The sequence below is a fragment of the Thermobia domestica genome, chromosome 12 (genome assembly GCF_964235325.1).
Source record: "Thermobia domestica chromosome 12, izTheDome1.hap1.1, whole genome shotgun sequence".
NCBI classification, from domain to species: domain Eukaryota; kingdom Metazoa; phylum Arthropoda; class Insecta; order Zygentoma; family Lepismatidae; genus Thermobia; species Thermobia domestica.
Genome location: NC_137465.1, coordinates 101675289 through 101692929, shown reverse-complemented (window position 1 = coordinate 101692929; position 17641 = coordinate 101675289). Strand labels below are relative to the sequence as shown.

At 36.1% G+C, this 17641-nt stretch overlaps 1 protein-coding gene across 2 annotated transcripts in view; it reads left to right on the top strand.

Moving 5' to 3' along the window:
- The window catches only part of ClpX (Caseinolytic protease chaperone subunit), an 84103-nt gene that overhangs the window by 27938 nt on the left and 38524 nt on the right, over positions 1 to 17641 (top strand). For both annotated transcript variants that reach the window (XM_081733882.1, XM_081733883.1), the window contains exons 4-6: positions 5787 to 5929; positions 11607 to 11778; positions 12706 to 12912. In XM_081733882.1, the coding sequence (XP_081590008.1) occupies positions 5787 to 5929; positions 11607 to 11778; positions 12706 to 12912 (522 nt within the window). The remainder of the gene's footprint in view (positions 1 to 5786; positions 5930 to 11606; positions 11779 to 12705; positions 12913 to 17641) is intronic.

Genomic DNA, 17641 nt, shown 5'->3' with positions numbered 1-17641 from the left:
TCTAGGGAGCATAATCGTAGGACGTTAAACTGAAATATTTCATTTGAAGATTTTAGAACTCGTGAAATCAACAGTTCTTATGAAGTTCCTTGACTGCCAACGTTATACACGCAAAGGAGAAATTTAAAGGGATTTCTTTGTTTTCGTCAGAGCAATATGTTGAATTAAGGAAGTCCAAATTAGAGATATGAAAGATATTGAAGCATTTGTTGATTGGCTTTGGTTACACAACCCTTTTCAAAGGAATACCGTGCTCCTTGCATCTCGAACTACTGGTGTCATAGCAGGTGAAGAAGTAAATTGTGACAATGCCTTAAAAGAAAGGAAAAGATCTGTCGTTGTAATGAAGGGGAAACCCTACAGTGATATATGTTTATCACGGAAAAATGAAATAGTTACTTGCTAGTGCAAAGAATGGTTTATATTTATTGGAGAAAGGTTAGAAACAGTTAACTCAAACCAGCTATTCTATCGCATGATTTGCATTGTCAGAAGCAATGAAGAATTTGCAAATTATCTCAGATGTGAATTATCAGCTGTTCTACCTGCTTTATATGATGAGCATATAGTTTTACAAGTTTTACAGTCAAAGTTTACAAGCTGACATTGAGTTAACCGTCAAATCCAATCTGCATAATCGATGGTGTATACCTGTTTCACAGTTATCTTGGGCAGGAACAGATAAAAATTTTGTCCTCTTCGTTTTGAAAAATATGGCATTAATTCAGCAGTTGTGTTTATTGAATATGTAGAGTTCTCAGCAAACTACGGGGAAAACATTCGTCATTCAGGCAACGGAACAGGTCCAGATATAGAAGTTAAAAAGGGAAAAAATCTGCTGTGGCACCTGGAGTATTTCTTACAAATGCTAATAACAAGACATGTCTTGTAAATCTGCTTATCGCATATTTACACGAAGCTGGTGTACCTGTTAATTAGGCTGCTGGTGACACGGACATATTAATTATAAAAATAGCAGAAGAAATTACAATAAAGGGGAGGCTGGTCGGTAGTTTTTGGCCAGGATACAGATCTCCTGGTACTTCTCGTTGCCTTCATATCTAAAGATTTTTATTTATTTAATGCCTGGATCAAATGTAATCTCCAAAAAGATCTTCAGCTCCAAATTTCCGCAGGAAGCATTAAGGACAGTTTACCTGTATATTTTCCATATCTGATCACTGGTTGTGATACGATTTCTGTACTTTGCAAGTTAGGGAAAAGAAAACTTTTTCAAGAAATTGACACAAACGGTTTCATTATAAAGAGCAGTGGAGGTTTCCAACAGTCCGGTTGCCTGTCATAATTCAATTCTTGCTGTAGGAGAGGAATTCTTCAAAGTATTCAGGAAATTCTAATGAGACATTAAATAAGAAGAGAGATTTAACATACGTGAGAATTATTGGACGTCGACAAACTAATGCCGATTTCAATCTTGCTCCCCTCCCTCCAACATCTGCTGCCACACGGGAACATTCATTGAGGGCCTATTACCAGATACAAGAGTGGAGAAGTGTGAAAGTAAATCTAATCAAATGGGGTTGGAAGAAAGAAGGAATTATCTTCAGCCTATTCTTTCTCAGCATAAGCCAGCGCCTGGTGATCTCTTGAATTTGATATCGTGTTATTGGATAGAAGATTGCAACTTCAGATGCACATGTCGGAGACATCAGTTTATATGCAGCAGCTTTTGTGGTCAATGTACTGGCTATGGATGCAGTAATAATGATGCGGTAGAAGAGAAAGACTTAACTAATCTACCTTCTTCGGATGATGAAGAAGCAAATAAAAATGAGACTGCTAAAACATCTTATCGCCGTCGTAGAATTGAATGAAGCACAAAACTCTTTCCTTGAAACTCCAGAGTTTCAATGAAGATATTATTTTTTTCACAATGTGAGAATTCAGTATTTATATTTCTAAAGTGTATAATAATTATTAATGAAGTAATTAAGAGTAAATTGAACGGTTAACGTAGTGTGATTTCTTATTGATGTGTAGATGTTTAAATTACAATACCTATCTGAAGGTAGGAGCTTCCATTACTGTGTTACAACTGTAATTAAACTGTCATTTTTACTGTAACCATAAAAACGTGTTAGTTATAAAGATATTATACAGAAAAGTAGAATTTATTCAGAATATTGCTGCAAATTCCTGGAAACATTTAAATTATTGGTTCTGATGCTATCACTATTACTGGTGTAACTGAAAATTATGCATTACATCTTCCATTATATAAAATGTATTAGCTAAAGATACATCAATGATAAATACTTCATTGGAAAGCTCTCCCAGACAGAAAATGCAGGTGGTTATAGGCGCCTGTGAACCATGCATAAACAGGCATATTTTTACAGGTGCCTGTACATGCGCCTGAAAATGGAACACTTTTAAATGCATGAGACAGGTATCGATTTTTTTCAAGATCATTGCATGTTCGTTTCACGGAAACAGGTAGTTTTCATATTGATAGGGTTGCAACCTTACAACGTGAAAAATGCATGTAAACAACATGCAGAGTGTGGAAAAACATGTACGTAACCGGCATATTCCATGTAGTTGACATATACGCTACCTCATGAGGATCTGACGACAGCTGCTTTTCATTTGATAAAAATATAATTGGCATGTTAAATACATGCGAAATACAGGTGTTAGCGAATTACAGGGGCGTGTTAGCGGAATATACATGCAGAGTACATCGCATTAAGTGTACATAAAATTTGCGTGTCACTTTAAGGAGTAATACTACTATTTGATCCTTCTAATCCAAGGGTCTGCGCACGCTTCTGTATATATGTGTCAGTACCTTGCATGTGTGCATGCCAAAGCGGAGACTCGATGTCTGGATATTGCATGTTCCCTACGCCTGTAACGTGAATGTTTCACTCTAATCAACCTTGTCCACCGTATTTACCTGTTTAAGCTATTTACTCACTACACGTATCTGTTCAATTCATTTATTGGCAGTCATGATCATTGCATGTTCCCATTCATCTGTACAGTGCGTGTACACTGCATGTAGGTGAGTTCACACTTTGCATGTTACAGGCAGTGTCCAATTCTATTCCAATGTACTATACATGTATCAGGACCTTACATATGTGCATGACAAACTGGAGACTTGGTGCCTGAATATTACTTGTTTCCTACACCTGTAACATTAATGATTCACTCCAATCAACCTTGTTCATTGCATGCACCTGTTTAACCCATTTATTGGCAATCATGATCATTGCATTTTCCGTTTACCTGCTCATTGCCTGTACATTGCATATAGGTGAGTTCCCACTTCGCATGTACACGGAGATAATACAGGCAATGTATTCAGTTGTAATCCCATGTATTATACATGTGTCAGGACTTGCATAGCGAATACCGAAATGGAGATTTGTGCATGAATATTAGATGTCTCCTATGCCTATAACGTGAATGTTTAGCTCCAATCCACCTTGTTCACCACACGTATCTGTTTAATCTATTTATTGACAATCATGATCATTGCATGTTCCCGTTCACCTGTACATTGCCTGCATACTGCACGTAGGGGAGTTACACACTTCGCATGTACACGAAAATGATAAATGTAAAATAACATATTCTACGTCATGCGTTTTCCATGCTATACGCAAATGCATGGTATTTACATGTAATGCGAATGTCACAAATTTATATTACATGTTGATAAACAGGCACCTTCCTTGTACTTTTCATTCTTACCGTATTGCGAATGTTATCAACAATTCATTCAAGGTACTTTACATGCACATATTCCCTCCATTTACTTGCATGTGAGTGACTACGTGTACATTGCATGTTGTCATTTTAATGTACAGGCTCTGTACAACGCGTGTTTCCGTGCAAAATTTCCAGCAGAAGTTTAATACTTTTTCGACATGCATATCACCTGAAGACAATGTGCCTGTAATATTTTATTTACATGTGTTTTCGCCGAAACAGGCGCCTGTGTAATGCCTGTCAAAATCTGACAGGCTTTTACAGGTAATTTCATGTACAAAACATTGCATGTTTCCTCAAAATTTTTCATAATAGCTTGGAAGTACTCAATAGTGATAGTTTCAAGTTTTTTAGTTTTTTTGGAATTCGTACGCTTACGAAGATATTTGACCGTAAACATCAAAAACAGAATTTCATTTTTTCACTTCATGATGCCGAATTTTCACCCTTACATTTCCCTCAATAATTTCCCTCCTGTTGGCAACACTACAATGTAACTTACACCAAAAAGTAGCCACGTCCCTCTTCTAAAAAACCAGGCCTTTTTTTAACCATATCAGTCGAGTAAATAGTTTTTGAGCAATAAGTCACTAACTGAAAATATAGGAAAACGCCAAAAATGACCTGAATCCGAAAGGAATAATCTTTAAAAACTGAACGAGAAAAAAGAGAAAACAAGTAAGTGCAATGTAATATCAACTATCTAAAGACTATTACCTGACCAGGATAGCAGTGCGGTTTTGGAAGGATGGCGCTGCTGTTGTGTGTACATCAGTTTCTTGGCAAGCGCGGTGGGACAGGGGAGCGGAGAGTTTCACTCTGCAGTATATCCAACGGTTTTTAAAAGTTGCAGTTTGGATGTTATGCATAGCCTAATCTCTTTCCGCTTAATAAAGAACGCCGTAAGTTATGTGGTTGTAGTAATGTAGATGTATTGTGAATAGTGATATATGAATGGAAATTACCCATTTAAAAACAACATAGCACAATTGACAATTCAGTGAGCTTCTATCGTGTATTAAGCAGATTGTATAAAAATTGATTCGATGTCATTATAAAACAGGAGCAGCCTGTAAAACGCTGCTCGCTAGCTTGTTCGCAAGTTAATATGGAGGGTGTATTTTTGTTGTAGTTGTTTTTTTGCTTGTTACTTCTGCAAATAACTTCAATAACTTTTGAAATTGTTTGTCTTAACTTGAGCCAGGGGCGGATCCAGACTGAATGTTTGGGGGGCGGTCGTTCGAAGTCAAATCAAAATAAGTGTGTATTGAAAAAAAAAAAAGTAAAACAACTTTAGAAAAGGAGAAGTAGCTATTGTCTGCAATTTCTAGAACAGAAATGGCCACCTACGATTTCGAAGGTGGATTTTTTTTTTTTTTTTTTTTTTTTTTTTTTTAATAGCATAAACGCCAATGTAAGTTAGTTCTTTCAATTTATTGGTTTATTTGACCTCTGCAACGTAAAACAAAAAAAAGTAAGACCTACCTATTTTAGGTTTTATTTTACATTTATAATACAAAGGCGAAAATTCTTAGGTTTTATTTTTAAAATAAAAGAAAATACCCTAATCTTGGGGGCGAATCGTCCCGATCACCCCGCCCCCTGGATCTGCCCCTGGCTTGAGCATATGCGTGAAGTGGTTTATTACGAACAGGACAAAAAGAACTGTGATAGATTGATTACAAGTAATCCGGTTAGAAACACTGCTGCTTGCATTTTAGTTCCAAAACCGGCCGCCCACACTCGTTCGCTGGTCAGGTAATAGTTGTGGTATTAATGAGAGATGAAAAAATATTATTATATAAAGCAAAAGATGCAAACAAGCAGAACATAAAGTGAAACAAAGTGGTCCGTTACAGTATGAATGCGTCGTTTCTAGAATATTCCGTTTTATTGAAACGTTGATTATCATTGAAATCCGCTCTGTATTAAACATATCCAATAGTTGTATTCATTTCAGTAGAACATTGTTTGTGTGTAGTATCCGGATTTTTCAAATGCTTGCTTGATTATACCTGATTTTTGTACTTTTTTTCCCCCCTAAGCTTCCACAAGGTTTGTGAAGTGTGAGAAATGTCACCATTTTTTCGTTGTGTTGTCTGAGATGGATTCAAAGAAAAGTCTGAAAGAGAATAGAGAAGAGCAAAAGAATGGTTTCTTCCGTAAGCCTCCGCCGCCTCCGAAAAAGGTGAGTTTAAACGCTAGGATATTGGAGTACTGTTTATGTTCATTATAATCAAACAAAATACCTATTGAATTATTTGTCACTTTAGGGATGAATGTATTAAATTATTTTGCGATTTAACAATCTGAAATAATAACAGAATTAATTTTTATTCTGAAATAAAAAATTTCACTTTTACTTAATATGAAATAACGAAATGAAAAAGAGAGTAAAAAAATGCCTTGCGGTACATAGTAAAGTGATAAATAAACTGAATCAAAGTTTAAATACTATTATTGCTTAAGCAACTTATAATAGATAAAATAATACCCATTCTTAATAAAAATTCCATCCTTTTTTGCAAGCCTCTAATAGCATGTATTTCACGTAATATGTAAATTCACTTGGATTCAGGTTTTTCGATTGTGCTATTAGTAGTCGGTAAATAGAATTGAAAAGACTCACTCTACAGATAAGAAATTAATATTAATTCTTCTGTGAATTACATATCATGTACATATTGTGATGTAACACTCTGAAGCGACACAGACAATTGACATGGAATTAAAGTATTCTTAGCCCAAAACTTTGGAAGAAATATCAGTGGTGATTCTTCCATGAAACAGACTGAACATTTATGCCTCTGTATGTGAGATTAACGTTAATTTTGAAACCTTAAAAGGAAAAGAAACCTGCATTTGCTGCCTTATTGCAATGTCTTTCAGCATTCATTTTAGAGGCGTTTTCCTCGGAATAAAATGGAACAGATACGAACCAAATCACAAATATGGCAAGGAAATGAGCTCTTCCCTCCAGTGTATTGAACTTCGTGGAATTTCTCGTTTCGTCCAGTTCATTTTGTTTATGTAATTTTAATATTCTAAATAATAAAGCACTTTATTCATCGTTTGGTTATGTATGATATTTCATCACTTAAAAATAAAAGAAGAAGAAGAAAGGCGGGAAGGGTTAGGTTACTATATTCCTACTTAAATCTATGTAAATAAGACTACAATGGAACATGTAGACAGTAGCACGCGATCTCGAAATTTCGTCTTCGCACAGAAATGAACCAACCAGTGATTGACCAGACGAAGTTGTAGTGTTTTGGTTCACTGAATTTCGTGAGGAAGTAAGATTATTTTAAATGGCAGGCTACCCCTTGGAGAACTTAAATCCAAAACTAAACCTTATACTAGGCATTTCTAAAGTATCATTATTCTACAAAATGATTAACCATGTGCTTATTAAATAAATTTCAATGCTGGAGGTGTTTATTGAAAACGGAGTTTGGAATGCCTTAGAACTCTGTGATATAAATAATCTTCATGTAGATAGTGGACATCATGAATGGTTCGAAAGGCATCGCCATCCAATTGCTGCGTTGAAGCCATTCAATTACATAAGAATCAGCACTCTAGTGGATGAGCAATATCTTAATGATATTTGTGCACAATGAATATATAAACAAGAACAGGAAAATATCAAAACGTCTGATTAGTGTCACAGGTTTTCTTTAGCAAAGCAAGAATTGGCATTTAGAGGACATGAAAAGGATATTGAGTGAATGAACAAAAGTAACTACATTGAACTGCTGAATTTGATTGCAAAGTATGATTAAAAACTTTGAAACTATTTTCTTGAACGCAATAAGCTACAACTTCTAATACTATTTAGAATGACGAAAGCAACGGTCATGTTTGACGAAGTAGGGCGTGATATTTTCAGTTCTCGCTTTGTTTTGATGTTACAAAATAACAAAAGCAGCAAGTAAGTCGCAATTTTGAACATTGTTATATTACGTGATAAAGGTTGCAAGGTGGAATAATATTCCTATGATTTAGCATGTGTTACTGGAAATGATCAGTTACAGTGTCGGTCATGCTAGTGTAAAAATGAAGTGAAATCTTTAACGACCCACAATTATTCCATTTAGGCTAAAGGAATTGGATGGTTAATGAAAATGAGTGATTATGAAAGAATTGGTGGAATGATAATATGGGAGGAAACAAGAAGCGCGAGAAAACTCATTGATGTGATGTCCATGTTTGTAGTGGATCACGTTACAAATGCGTGCTAGTATTATCTTAGTGTTTGTCAATACTAGAAGTAAGAAACGTACGCTAATCGGAAGAAGATAATCAACGGGATGTAGTTTCACAGACATTGTTACTTTTCTGATAAGATAAGTGCTGAAGAAGGCATATTGTGAATTAAACTTTTTCCCGAAATGTTCACAATGAGATAATTTTGAGTTCGTTTAGACTAAGTATTTTTGAATGAATTTGCAAAATGCATTCTATTAAATTATTAACTGTTTTGTTTTTAATGTAAAATATATTCGCGCATGAGGAGAAATCTGGGTCATTTCACGTCAAAGGTACCAGGGGTCTCAGCTCAGCCATTTCCAAAGTTGCTGAAATTTGGTTGAAAGATTCTGTATTTTCTTCGTTGGTTATGTGCCAGATTTCCATGAAATACCTGCTTTTGGTTGCATTGCTATGCTCTTTCAAAGAGAGGTCATTCACCTTCGCTTCACGTGCGAAGGTACAAAGTTTGCCCAGTGTTTGTAACTGTTATAGCAAATATAAAGACATGATCTTTTGTGGACGCTTGGACAACTTTTGACGCTGATTCAGAATGTTACTAATTAGCCGTTTAAACATATCTCAGTATAGATACAACTCTTGAAAGTTGGCAAGAAAGTCGTTGCGCAATTCAAGAAACCCACATTAAACATACCATAGTTACGTTGTGAATGCACCAATTCAATCAAAATTTGGAGGCATGATTCCTATCTATGATGATGTGTGAATTACATTCAGTTGACACTGGTCAGCTAGATTCAAAGTTATGCGCTTGTAGAATTGGTCAAAATCTCGTAGATGCAAATTTTTGGATATCTTCGGGGGATACCTCTGCTATACCCTCCCCAATCTTAATTTTCTTGCCACGACTGGAAAGAACATGCTTCAAGCTTTTAGAAGGTGCACAGTTTAATTTTCTAAAACCCTGTGTTTATTTGTCCATTTGTGGCTAAACAGGGCTGCAATTCTGTCTTGGATGCGTTTAAGGCCATAAATATATGTTACTCTGGAATCCAACATATATCTTGAACAGTTGGCCAAGTAGGAGAGCGAGCAGGACCATGGCGGTGCATGAAGCTGACGAGACGTCTTGTTCATATGAAATTTCTTATACATTTCCCTCCCACCAAACATTGTTATACGTACGTATATGCAACATACTGCTCAGTTGTAGACTTGCAATTGAATGGCTCAGATTTCGTCATTTGCTTCAAAGGCTTGCTGCAGCATCATTGCATACTTTGGTTACTCTAATCTTATTAATGGGGCCGCGGTGGCTCAGTAGAGCGTTCACCTCTGGTGCTTGGGGTCCCGGGTTCAATCCCAGCCCCCGCCAAGTGAACTTTGTGGTGGACAAACACCGTGTGCGTGGTTTTCCTCGGGATTCTCCCGTTTCCTCCCTATTTCTTTATTTCGCCATTTCATTCATTACTCATCATCACGTAAAACTCAAAAGATTTCATTTCATTTCTAATCTTATTAAAACTAATAGCCTTAAATTGGTGATTTTCTCTTATTCTGGCAATTGTGTGACCCCTAGAAAATCTTTCCTGATCAGGCTGGATATGGTGTCATTTGAATAGATTAAGGGGGTCAATATTTGAGTCAATCTAAGGGCCTCTGTAAACTAGCACGAGCTGATAGGCCTTTTGCTATTCCTTCGATGTCGTCGCACGGATATTTGCCATAGCTTGTTCTGAATAAATTCCATTCAGCAGTGATGTCAAAATCCTCTTCATGCAGACATAAATTCTTGAAATTCTTATTCTGAGCAGCCGACTTGTCACTAAGTAATAAATGTTATTGATTATTCTTATGTTTACCTTAAGACACTCAATCAAATGCATTAGAAAAGCATGATCACTGATGGTATCGTGGCGGAGCCAGTCAGTTATTCAGGGTGGCGAGACAAACCTGGAAAGTCGGGAAATTCTGTTAAAAGTTTGAGAATTTCGATTTGTTAAGAACAAGGTATCAATAACATTTGAAATGAAAATTTTAAGACAGTTTCAGATGTGGTTCAATGCTTGATTTTTAATTAGCAACTTTAACACTTAGAAGCTTAATCTATATTTTCGACAAACGATCTGTAACAAACGTGTGTTTTGTAGTTATACCCATTCATCTGGTTTTGCTTGTGCAATAGAATATCATATTGTTGAATCATTCACAGAATGCAATTGGATTAACGATCCACTGGGAAATTCACTCGATCCATGCATAATTCCAATCATTTTTTTTTTCTCGTTCCCACTCAGACAAATAGAATAATTTAATCTTCTCTGTTTTCATTGGAATGTTTTTTAATTCGCAAAGAGATTTACCGTATTTACGCGATTCAAAGACGCACTTTTTTTGTAGATTTTTATTGCCTCCAAAATCAGGGTGCGTCTTAGATTTGAGTTACGCAAATTTAGGACAAATTAGATGGAGTTTTGCCAAAAATTGCTAATCCTGTTAGTCACGATTCTGTAAAGAATGTGTATTTTGTGTATACGAACAGAATGCAGAACTAAAATCGTGCATTTAACACGAAATAAAAACCCTTTAAAATTAGCCCACAAATCAGTGGCAAATGTAAGAGATGAATCATTCTTGTGAATTTACGACAGCGGAGATTGTTCCTTTCCCTCCTACGTGCCGTGGCTGGTGTCTTCCTCTGTTTAAAGAGTACAAACAAGTGAGTCACACATCTTGAAGCACGACAAGTGATAACAAAATAAGGAGTTTATAAATGCTGCAAATCAGGAAGTTGGAGGCACAAACAGGTTTGGAAATGAGGGGAATGGCGCTGGTGAGTAAACCATTGTTTGGGAATGACAACCTGTTTGCCGAAGATTTGGAGATGCAGTTTCAAAGTTGACACCATCCTGCATTGTAACTCGTTCGAAAAGACCTGTTCGTTCGTGATGGCTACCATTTGTTCCTGTGCCATCTCATAGAGAAGAACTGTTGGGAGATTTCCACGTCTGTCTGCTGAGTAACATAGGACTGCAAGCGGTAGCAAGTTACATGTGCAGATGATAAAAAGCTGTACAGATGGCCACGTCCATTTCAATATTAGAAACAGTTATGCCTTTGTGAATCAAGAAACCTGATTTGGAGTGTCATCCTGTTTGTACCTCATCTGTACAGCACTTAAAGGTTTCTGCTTGTTTTGTGTACGATTCTGGAATAATATAAATAACAATAACAGGGATAGAAAAGTGGAACAAGTTCTGATGGAAAGGCATTGTGATCATGCATGTTTTAGAGAGTTATTTGATTATTTATATGAAGAGGAAAAATGACTATCTAAGGTTTTTAAATAAAAACAACTACCATTTTGAAAATTTATTGCGTCAAACCTCCAGTTTTATTTATGTCTAAATTTTCAGAATATGTATTTCAAGAGGTTTATATATATATATATATATATATATATATATATATATATATATATATATATATATATATATATATATATAAATCGGTAGTATTTTGGTTATTTTATTATGACAGCAATTGGAAATATACTGTTAATTTGAATTTTTTCCTAAGGGAGCATACTTTAATGGTAAGATAATGAAAGAATTAATTGGATAATCTAATCATCTTATTTCTTATATTTACAGATTTTTGAATATTTAAATAAACATGTCGTGGGACAAGAATATGCAAAGAAAGTTCTGTCTGTTGCTGTATATAATCATTATAAGAGGATATACAACAATATTCCTCAATCTGCTCATAGGCAGGATGTGGCTGTGATGGAACAAGGACCTCAACAATCGTTTACACATAGAGGTAAGTAAAACATACGTAAATACAAGAATAGGTGGCCAATCTTTATTATAAGGGTTATAAAAGAAAAGCTTCAGTTTGTATGGACGTATACTAAGATGTCCCTTTATTGAGATCTAAAATTTAGCTAAATTTGAGTGAAATTTAAAGTTAATACAAAAATCTGAAATGCTATATGATTTGGAGACCCTGCTAGTCAGTTTCTGTCATCATACACAATTTACATTTTTCATCTTTTCTTGCTCATTTTGTAGTTTTTTTCTCGCACACTCCTTAAGCAGCAAAAATCGTACTAAATGCATACAAGGCTGAGAAATTGCATAGCATTCACATTTTTGCACCTCAGTGATTTGATGTGGTATCCACCGTGCTCCGAATTTTGCAGAATTTAAGCGTGGATTTTTGAATGTGTAGTCTACCTGCAATCCACCACAAACAAGGAAGAAAGGAGCGTATTGCGCGGTTTTCAGTTTCGTCTTGAATGGACGACGTCCCTGCCTTCCCGAAACACTTCAGCTCATCGCATCTGCTCGATACAGCAACGCGTTGTCACTGCATGCTTCGCACAGTCTCTATAAACATTTGTATGCACTCCGATGACTTGTCATTTCAATTTTGATTCACGAATGTTGTTCCATTTTCATGAACGTCTCGTTACGGCACTTGAAATCTCCGCTTTTATTTCAGAACACTATATTTGATTGAAGAAAACAAATCGTATCACACTTGCTCGTCTAACCTTCCGTTATCGACTACCAAATACTTGTAGCTACCTGACTCAAGTCCCTCACGCAACAGCAGTGTTACTTGCGTATTCAGTATTTATCCTTAAGAATCGTTCTGCAAGCAGCTGTCAAAATATATAGTAAATGGAATTCTTATCTGAAGATAAAATTAATTTTAATGTTGAATAAACATTTCACTTTTCAGATTTGCTTCATATATCTGGTATTGGTCATGGTACACCTTTGGGTGTGAGCTTCCAGCAAGCACCTGAACCAGAAACAAGAAGAGGCTCCAATAACCATGGATCAGCAGCGGGGCCTCATCCATTAGGCAGTGACATCTTAGATTCTAACAGCCATGAACTCAAGCTTGAGAAAAGCAACATTTTGTTACTAGGACCCACAGGATCAGGTATACATTTTAATGTATGTTGTAAAGAAAATCAATTAGTAATGATATTGTCTATACCTGTCTGTAAAGAATGGATGATTTAATACGATAAGAGGAAGATATTTATGTTGTTACGTGACATTGTCTTTTTACGTCATATTTTTATGTCATATCTTATTAAGAACAGGCATACTTTTCAAATTAAAAGTTAGATATACTTGTGACAATGCCTTGAAGTGTTTGGAATAAATCAAATCTGTTCGAAGTATTGTTCTGGCTGTGAATATATTTGCGAGATGTTTGAATTCATTTTGGAAAAATTCTTCTTAATTCTGTTTCATTCAAATTTAGAGCCGGTTTATTCTGTTTCACATCAAAGTATTGACGAAAACTGCTCTTATGTTTCTCTGGATCTCTTTCTTTTCGCCATTCACGTCACTCTTTTTCCAAGAATTCAACCACGGGCCTCTGTTTTTAATCCGTGTCTATGCTGTTTATTCACCAATCTGAAAACAAAATATTATAAATTAGATAACATGTTACGTTTGTGTCTAATTATCTGACAATTAAATAGAAACAACAGAATTTATTAATTAATGAGGAGGTATTACTTTTGGGATACTTGGTTTGAATATATAAAAAATTTGTAAACTCTTTTTTTCTGTAATATCAGCCACGTTCCAGTAGTTCTGTTCTTAAAATAAAACCTCTCAACTTTTATCCTGACAACCTATTACTTGACTGCATTCCATTATAGCGCTTAGCTGGACGCATGATACAATTTTTTATGTACTTACTAGTGCTATATAACAATGTGTTCACTAATTTGTGGTACATAATTCGTGATCTATTTGCATTTTGGATCCTTTTGTTTCAACAGTATATATATATATATATATACAATGTGGCGTGTATTCTTCCTACCAGTTTTAGGAGACAAAAGACAATGCAGTGAAAACGTAACAAATTTGTTGAATCATAAAATGAAAGGTTTATTACATAATAGAGTACAAACTTCATCAGAGGGGGAGGGGGGAGTGGAGCTACGTCTTTTAAATGTATTTTGTTTGAACGAGTGTACTGTTTGCTGTGGGAGACAGCGCTTACCATAATGCCCCATAGAATCACTGTATTTCACGACAAGTGGGTAGAAACTTTTTCAAGAATTCCCAAAGAAGTATGAAATTTTCACATACTAGCAGGTTTCGGTAATTTGGTTTTGCTATCTCACTTGCTAAGCTACAGCTTCGGGCTACTTCTGTCAAGAATACGTTGAAGAAAAGTTTTTGTTCAGTTTAAATGTCTGAATATTCCTGCAGTTTTAATTGCATGGAACACTGATAACAATAGTTTTACAGTTTGGTTTATTTTTGCAAGAAACGTACATTTTGTTCAGTAATAGGAAATATTTACTTCAGGTGTTATTTATAAAAACTGAACGTTTCACCATCCATAGATTTCGCATATACTCAAATAATACTATTTTCTTCGTGACTTCTGGGGCGCACTGGCTTGGTGGTAGAGCGCTTATCTCTGGTGCGTGGGGTTCCTGATTCAGTTCCATCCAAGTAAATTTGTGGTGGGCATCATCGTGTTCTCCCGCATTATCATTCAACTAATTTTTCCATCATTCACTTGCCTTAATCATCCATCTCCCTTAGTCTAAAAGGCATGATCGTAGAACGTTAAACTAAAAGATTTGATTTGATTTTTTCTATCCTATCCTTGTTACAGGAACGTTGTGCATCGTATTTTTGTTGGTTTTGGGGGGAGTGTGGCGTGAAAGAGCTCTCCGCTCCGATGCACAAGAAATTGTAGTAAAAGTGTATAACTTTTTTCAATCTGAGTTTGATGCTGCTCGGAACAATATGCCATTTTTTTCCGTGAGTTCGGTGATGAACAGAACATCAAGTGCAACAGGTTTGTCCCCCACTTGTATTAGGACAATTCTTGAACAAAAAAAGAAAGCAGATGCACGCGGCTCTCCGTTACGCACACCAGGCAAAGAAAGAAAGAAACCTGCTACAAAAACAAATAATAGACGCTTTTGATAAAGATGTATTGCGGCGTCTTATTTTGAGAATATACAATGAAAAAAAAATATTCCAAGCATGGAGGAAATCCATGTGAGGGCAAAAACTGAAATAAATTTTAGTGGGTTGCTTTGGTCTCTGCGTAAAATTGTCAGAGACATGGGTTTTCAGTACAAAAAGGCAGATAATGGCAGAAAGTGTTTGATCGAAAGGGAAGACATCATATTCAAGAGATGTCAATATCTTCGTAAAATCAAACAAGCGAGGGAGGAGGGAAAGCATATAGTATACCTCGATGAAACGTGGGTGAACACACACCACACGAAGGGAAAAATGAAATGTGGGTTTCAGACAACGATAAACCTCCTCTAAAAGTACCAACACGGAAAGGTCAACGACTTTACCCATGCTGGGGCTTCCTTCGGTGTTGTTGACAATGGACTCTTGAGTTTCCTTTCGAAATCTACGTAAGACCATCACGAAGAAATGGATGCTGATAGGTTCAGACAATGGTTTGAGTATCAATTACTACCGAACATTCCATTTGGTTCGTTCACTTGAACCAAATAAACTGAACTTAGATTTTCAATGATCCATCAAAATTGATTGAACTATGTTCAATTTTGAACGCGTTTAAATGAACACTCATTTGAATTTCGTTCATAAGACGGCCGCTAATGGACATAAATGTCTTCCGCTGTCTATATGTGAGATGTGATGTCCATCTGAGGATTCAATTTGTTGATAAATTAATTTATTCGTATTCTGAGAGAAGTGTGACCAGTGTATACGTCGTGGTTCGGATTGACTTTTTATTCTCATATATTCCCCTTTTCCTAGTCTTAATTTCCAGTTACGCTACGACGATTATGGTCACTGCCCATGCCTACAATTCCGACTTGCGGTGACTGGAAACACGGCAAACGAAAATGTAGACAACGTAAAGATATCTGTTAAGCTACACGTATAATAGAACTAAATATTAACTATATAACAAATGATAAAATCACTCCTTTTATAAAAAGAATATAATGTTACTGTATAAGCACAAATGTTACATGCATTCAAGTTTTAAATATACCTATAATTAACAATTCATTATTATTAACGTTGAGGTGGCGTGGCATAACTAAGAGTTGACTCACGTGTTTCTTCGGCTAGCCTTACGAGTTGCTCCCTCGACGTCCCGTGTCCAAATATGTGCGCTGGTTCTGGAATCGAAGTCCTAGGTTTGAGTCTCGACTGCTATCTCCTCGATAAGTATCCCAAGTTGGTGCTATGAGTATGATGTTTAGTCCACAGTCTCGGCCGGCTCGTGCTTTGAGCTTAGTTCATATTCGTCGTGGTAATTAATAAATTCGACTGACTAGTCGTATCAAAACGTTTAGTAAATAGAACTATTATAGATTCAACTTCCACACACGTTAGTATTAAACCATAAGTTGCACTGATAATTACTCAACTGGTTCACAAATACAAGCCTTTTGTAATGGATAAGATATTTAATCACTAATGCAGATATACGTTATATTTTGAGGCAGCAGTCAACGCTGCTCTGGTGAAAACGCGCTATGCGCGAACAAACGACGACACGAGGACTATCGTCCCAAGGGTGCAGACACACTGCTTGCTTTGTTCAGCTTGCTATTCTATACATGTTCTCGGGGCTGGAGGTCCCCGGTGATGACGTATAATACCAAGTTCATACTCTTTGGTTGAAGAAGTGCGGACATTTTAAATAATCGAATCAGCGTTGGGCGATGACAAGAAGTAAGATGTTTTTGCAACTTTCCCGTTTTTCCGGACTCAGAGAGCGTTCACAAAGGAAATCATTGTCTCTGCAACGTATGTCCATATTTAGTCACAAAAACTGACGGAGGCTCACTAACACAGATGAAAAAGCATTCCAAAGTGATGAGAGAATAGTTTCTAGAACATTGGAGATATACGAGGCTTGGTTAATAAAGTTTAGATTAAGTCTGTTTTTCCAATATCTCTTTTAAATTTAGAGAAAATGAGCTTTAGGCCGGTGACAGAAGATACTATTCTTCTTCCATAGATCAGTGCATGATTTTACTAAACATCACCTTCATGTGGGCAATCTTGATAGCAACACTTTTACTGATTTTTTAGAGTGCTTAATGTGCATTTGAGATATCTTCTATGGAGGAGAGTTAGGGACTAGAACATTTGATTCGTTCTCGTAATTCAGACTGTCAATAAGGAGTTCTATGCTGTATTTCTTCGACGTCTTCGCAGTGCAGTACGTCGAAGAATGCTTCATTTATTGCAAGCATTCTTATTACTTCTAGGAGCACCAGTCTCTCTTGATGAATGAATGCTCTCTACGCAATTATGGTGCCTTTCCACAGCTTTTCTACTCTCTGGATTTTATTCCATATGATAATTATGTTTTTCAGTGGTAAGATTTGCTCATGTAAATTCATCTTGACAGAAGACATAAGGAACTGCGGCGCGATACATGCTGCAAAAGAAAGTACTGTATGGCCTAAAGACAATTTTGGTAAATGGTGCAGATGCTGGTAGAAATGTTTCGCTGCCTAAGGTGCTTACTGTGAAGACAGTTTATCCTATAAGTTTGATTTCTTGTGTTAAATGATTTTACAAATTTTAGTTTATTTAATTTTTACGTATTTTGCAGATTTATAGTTTATTTCACTTTTGAGTACTTGACTTTGACATAAGGCGTCTAAATT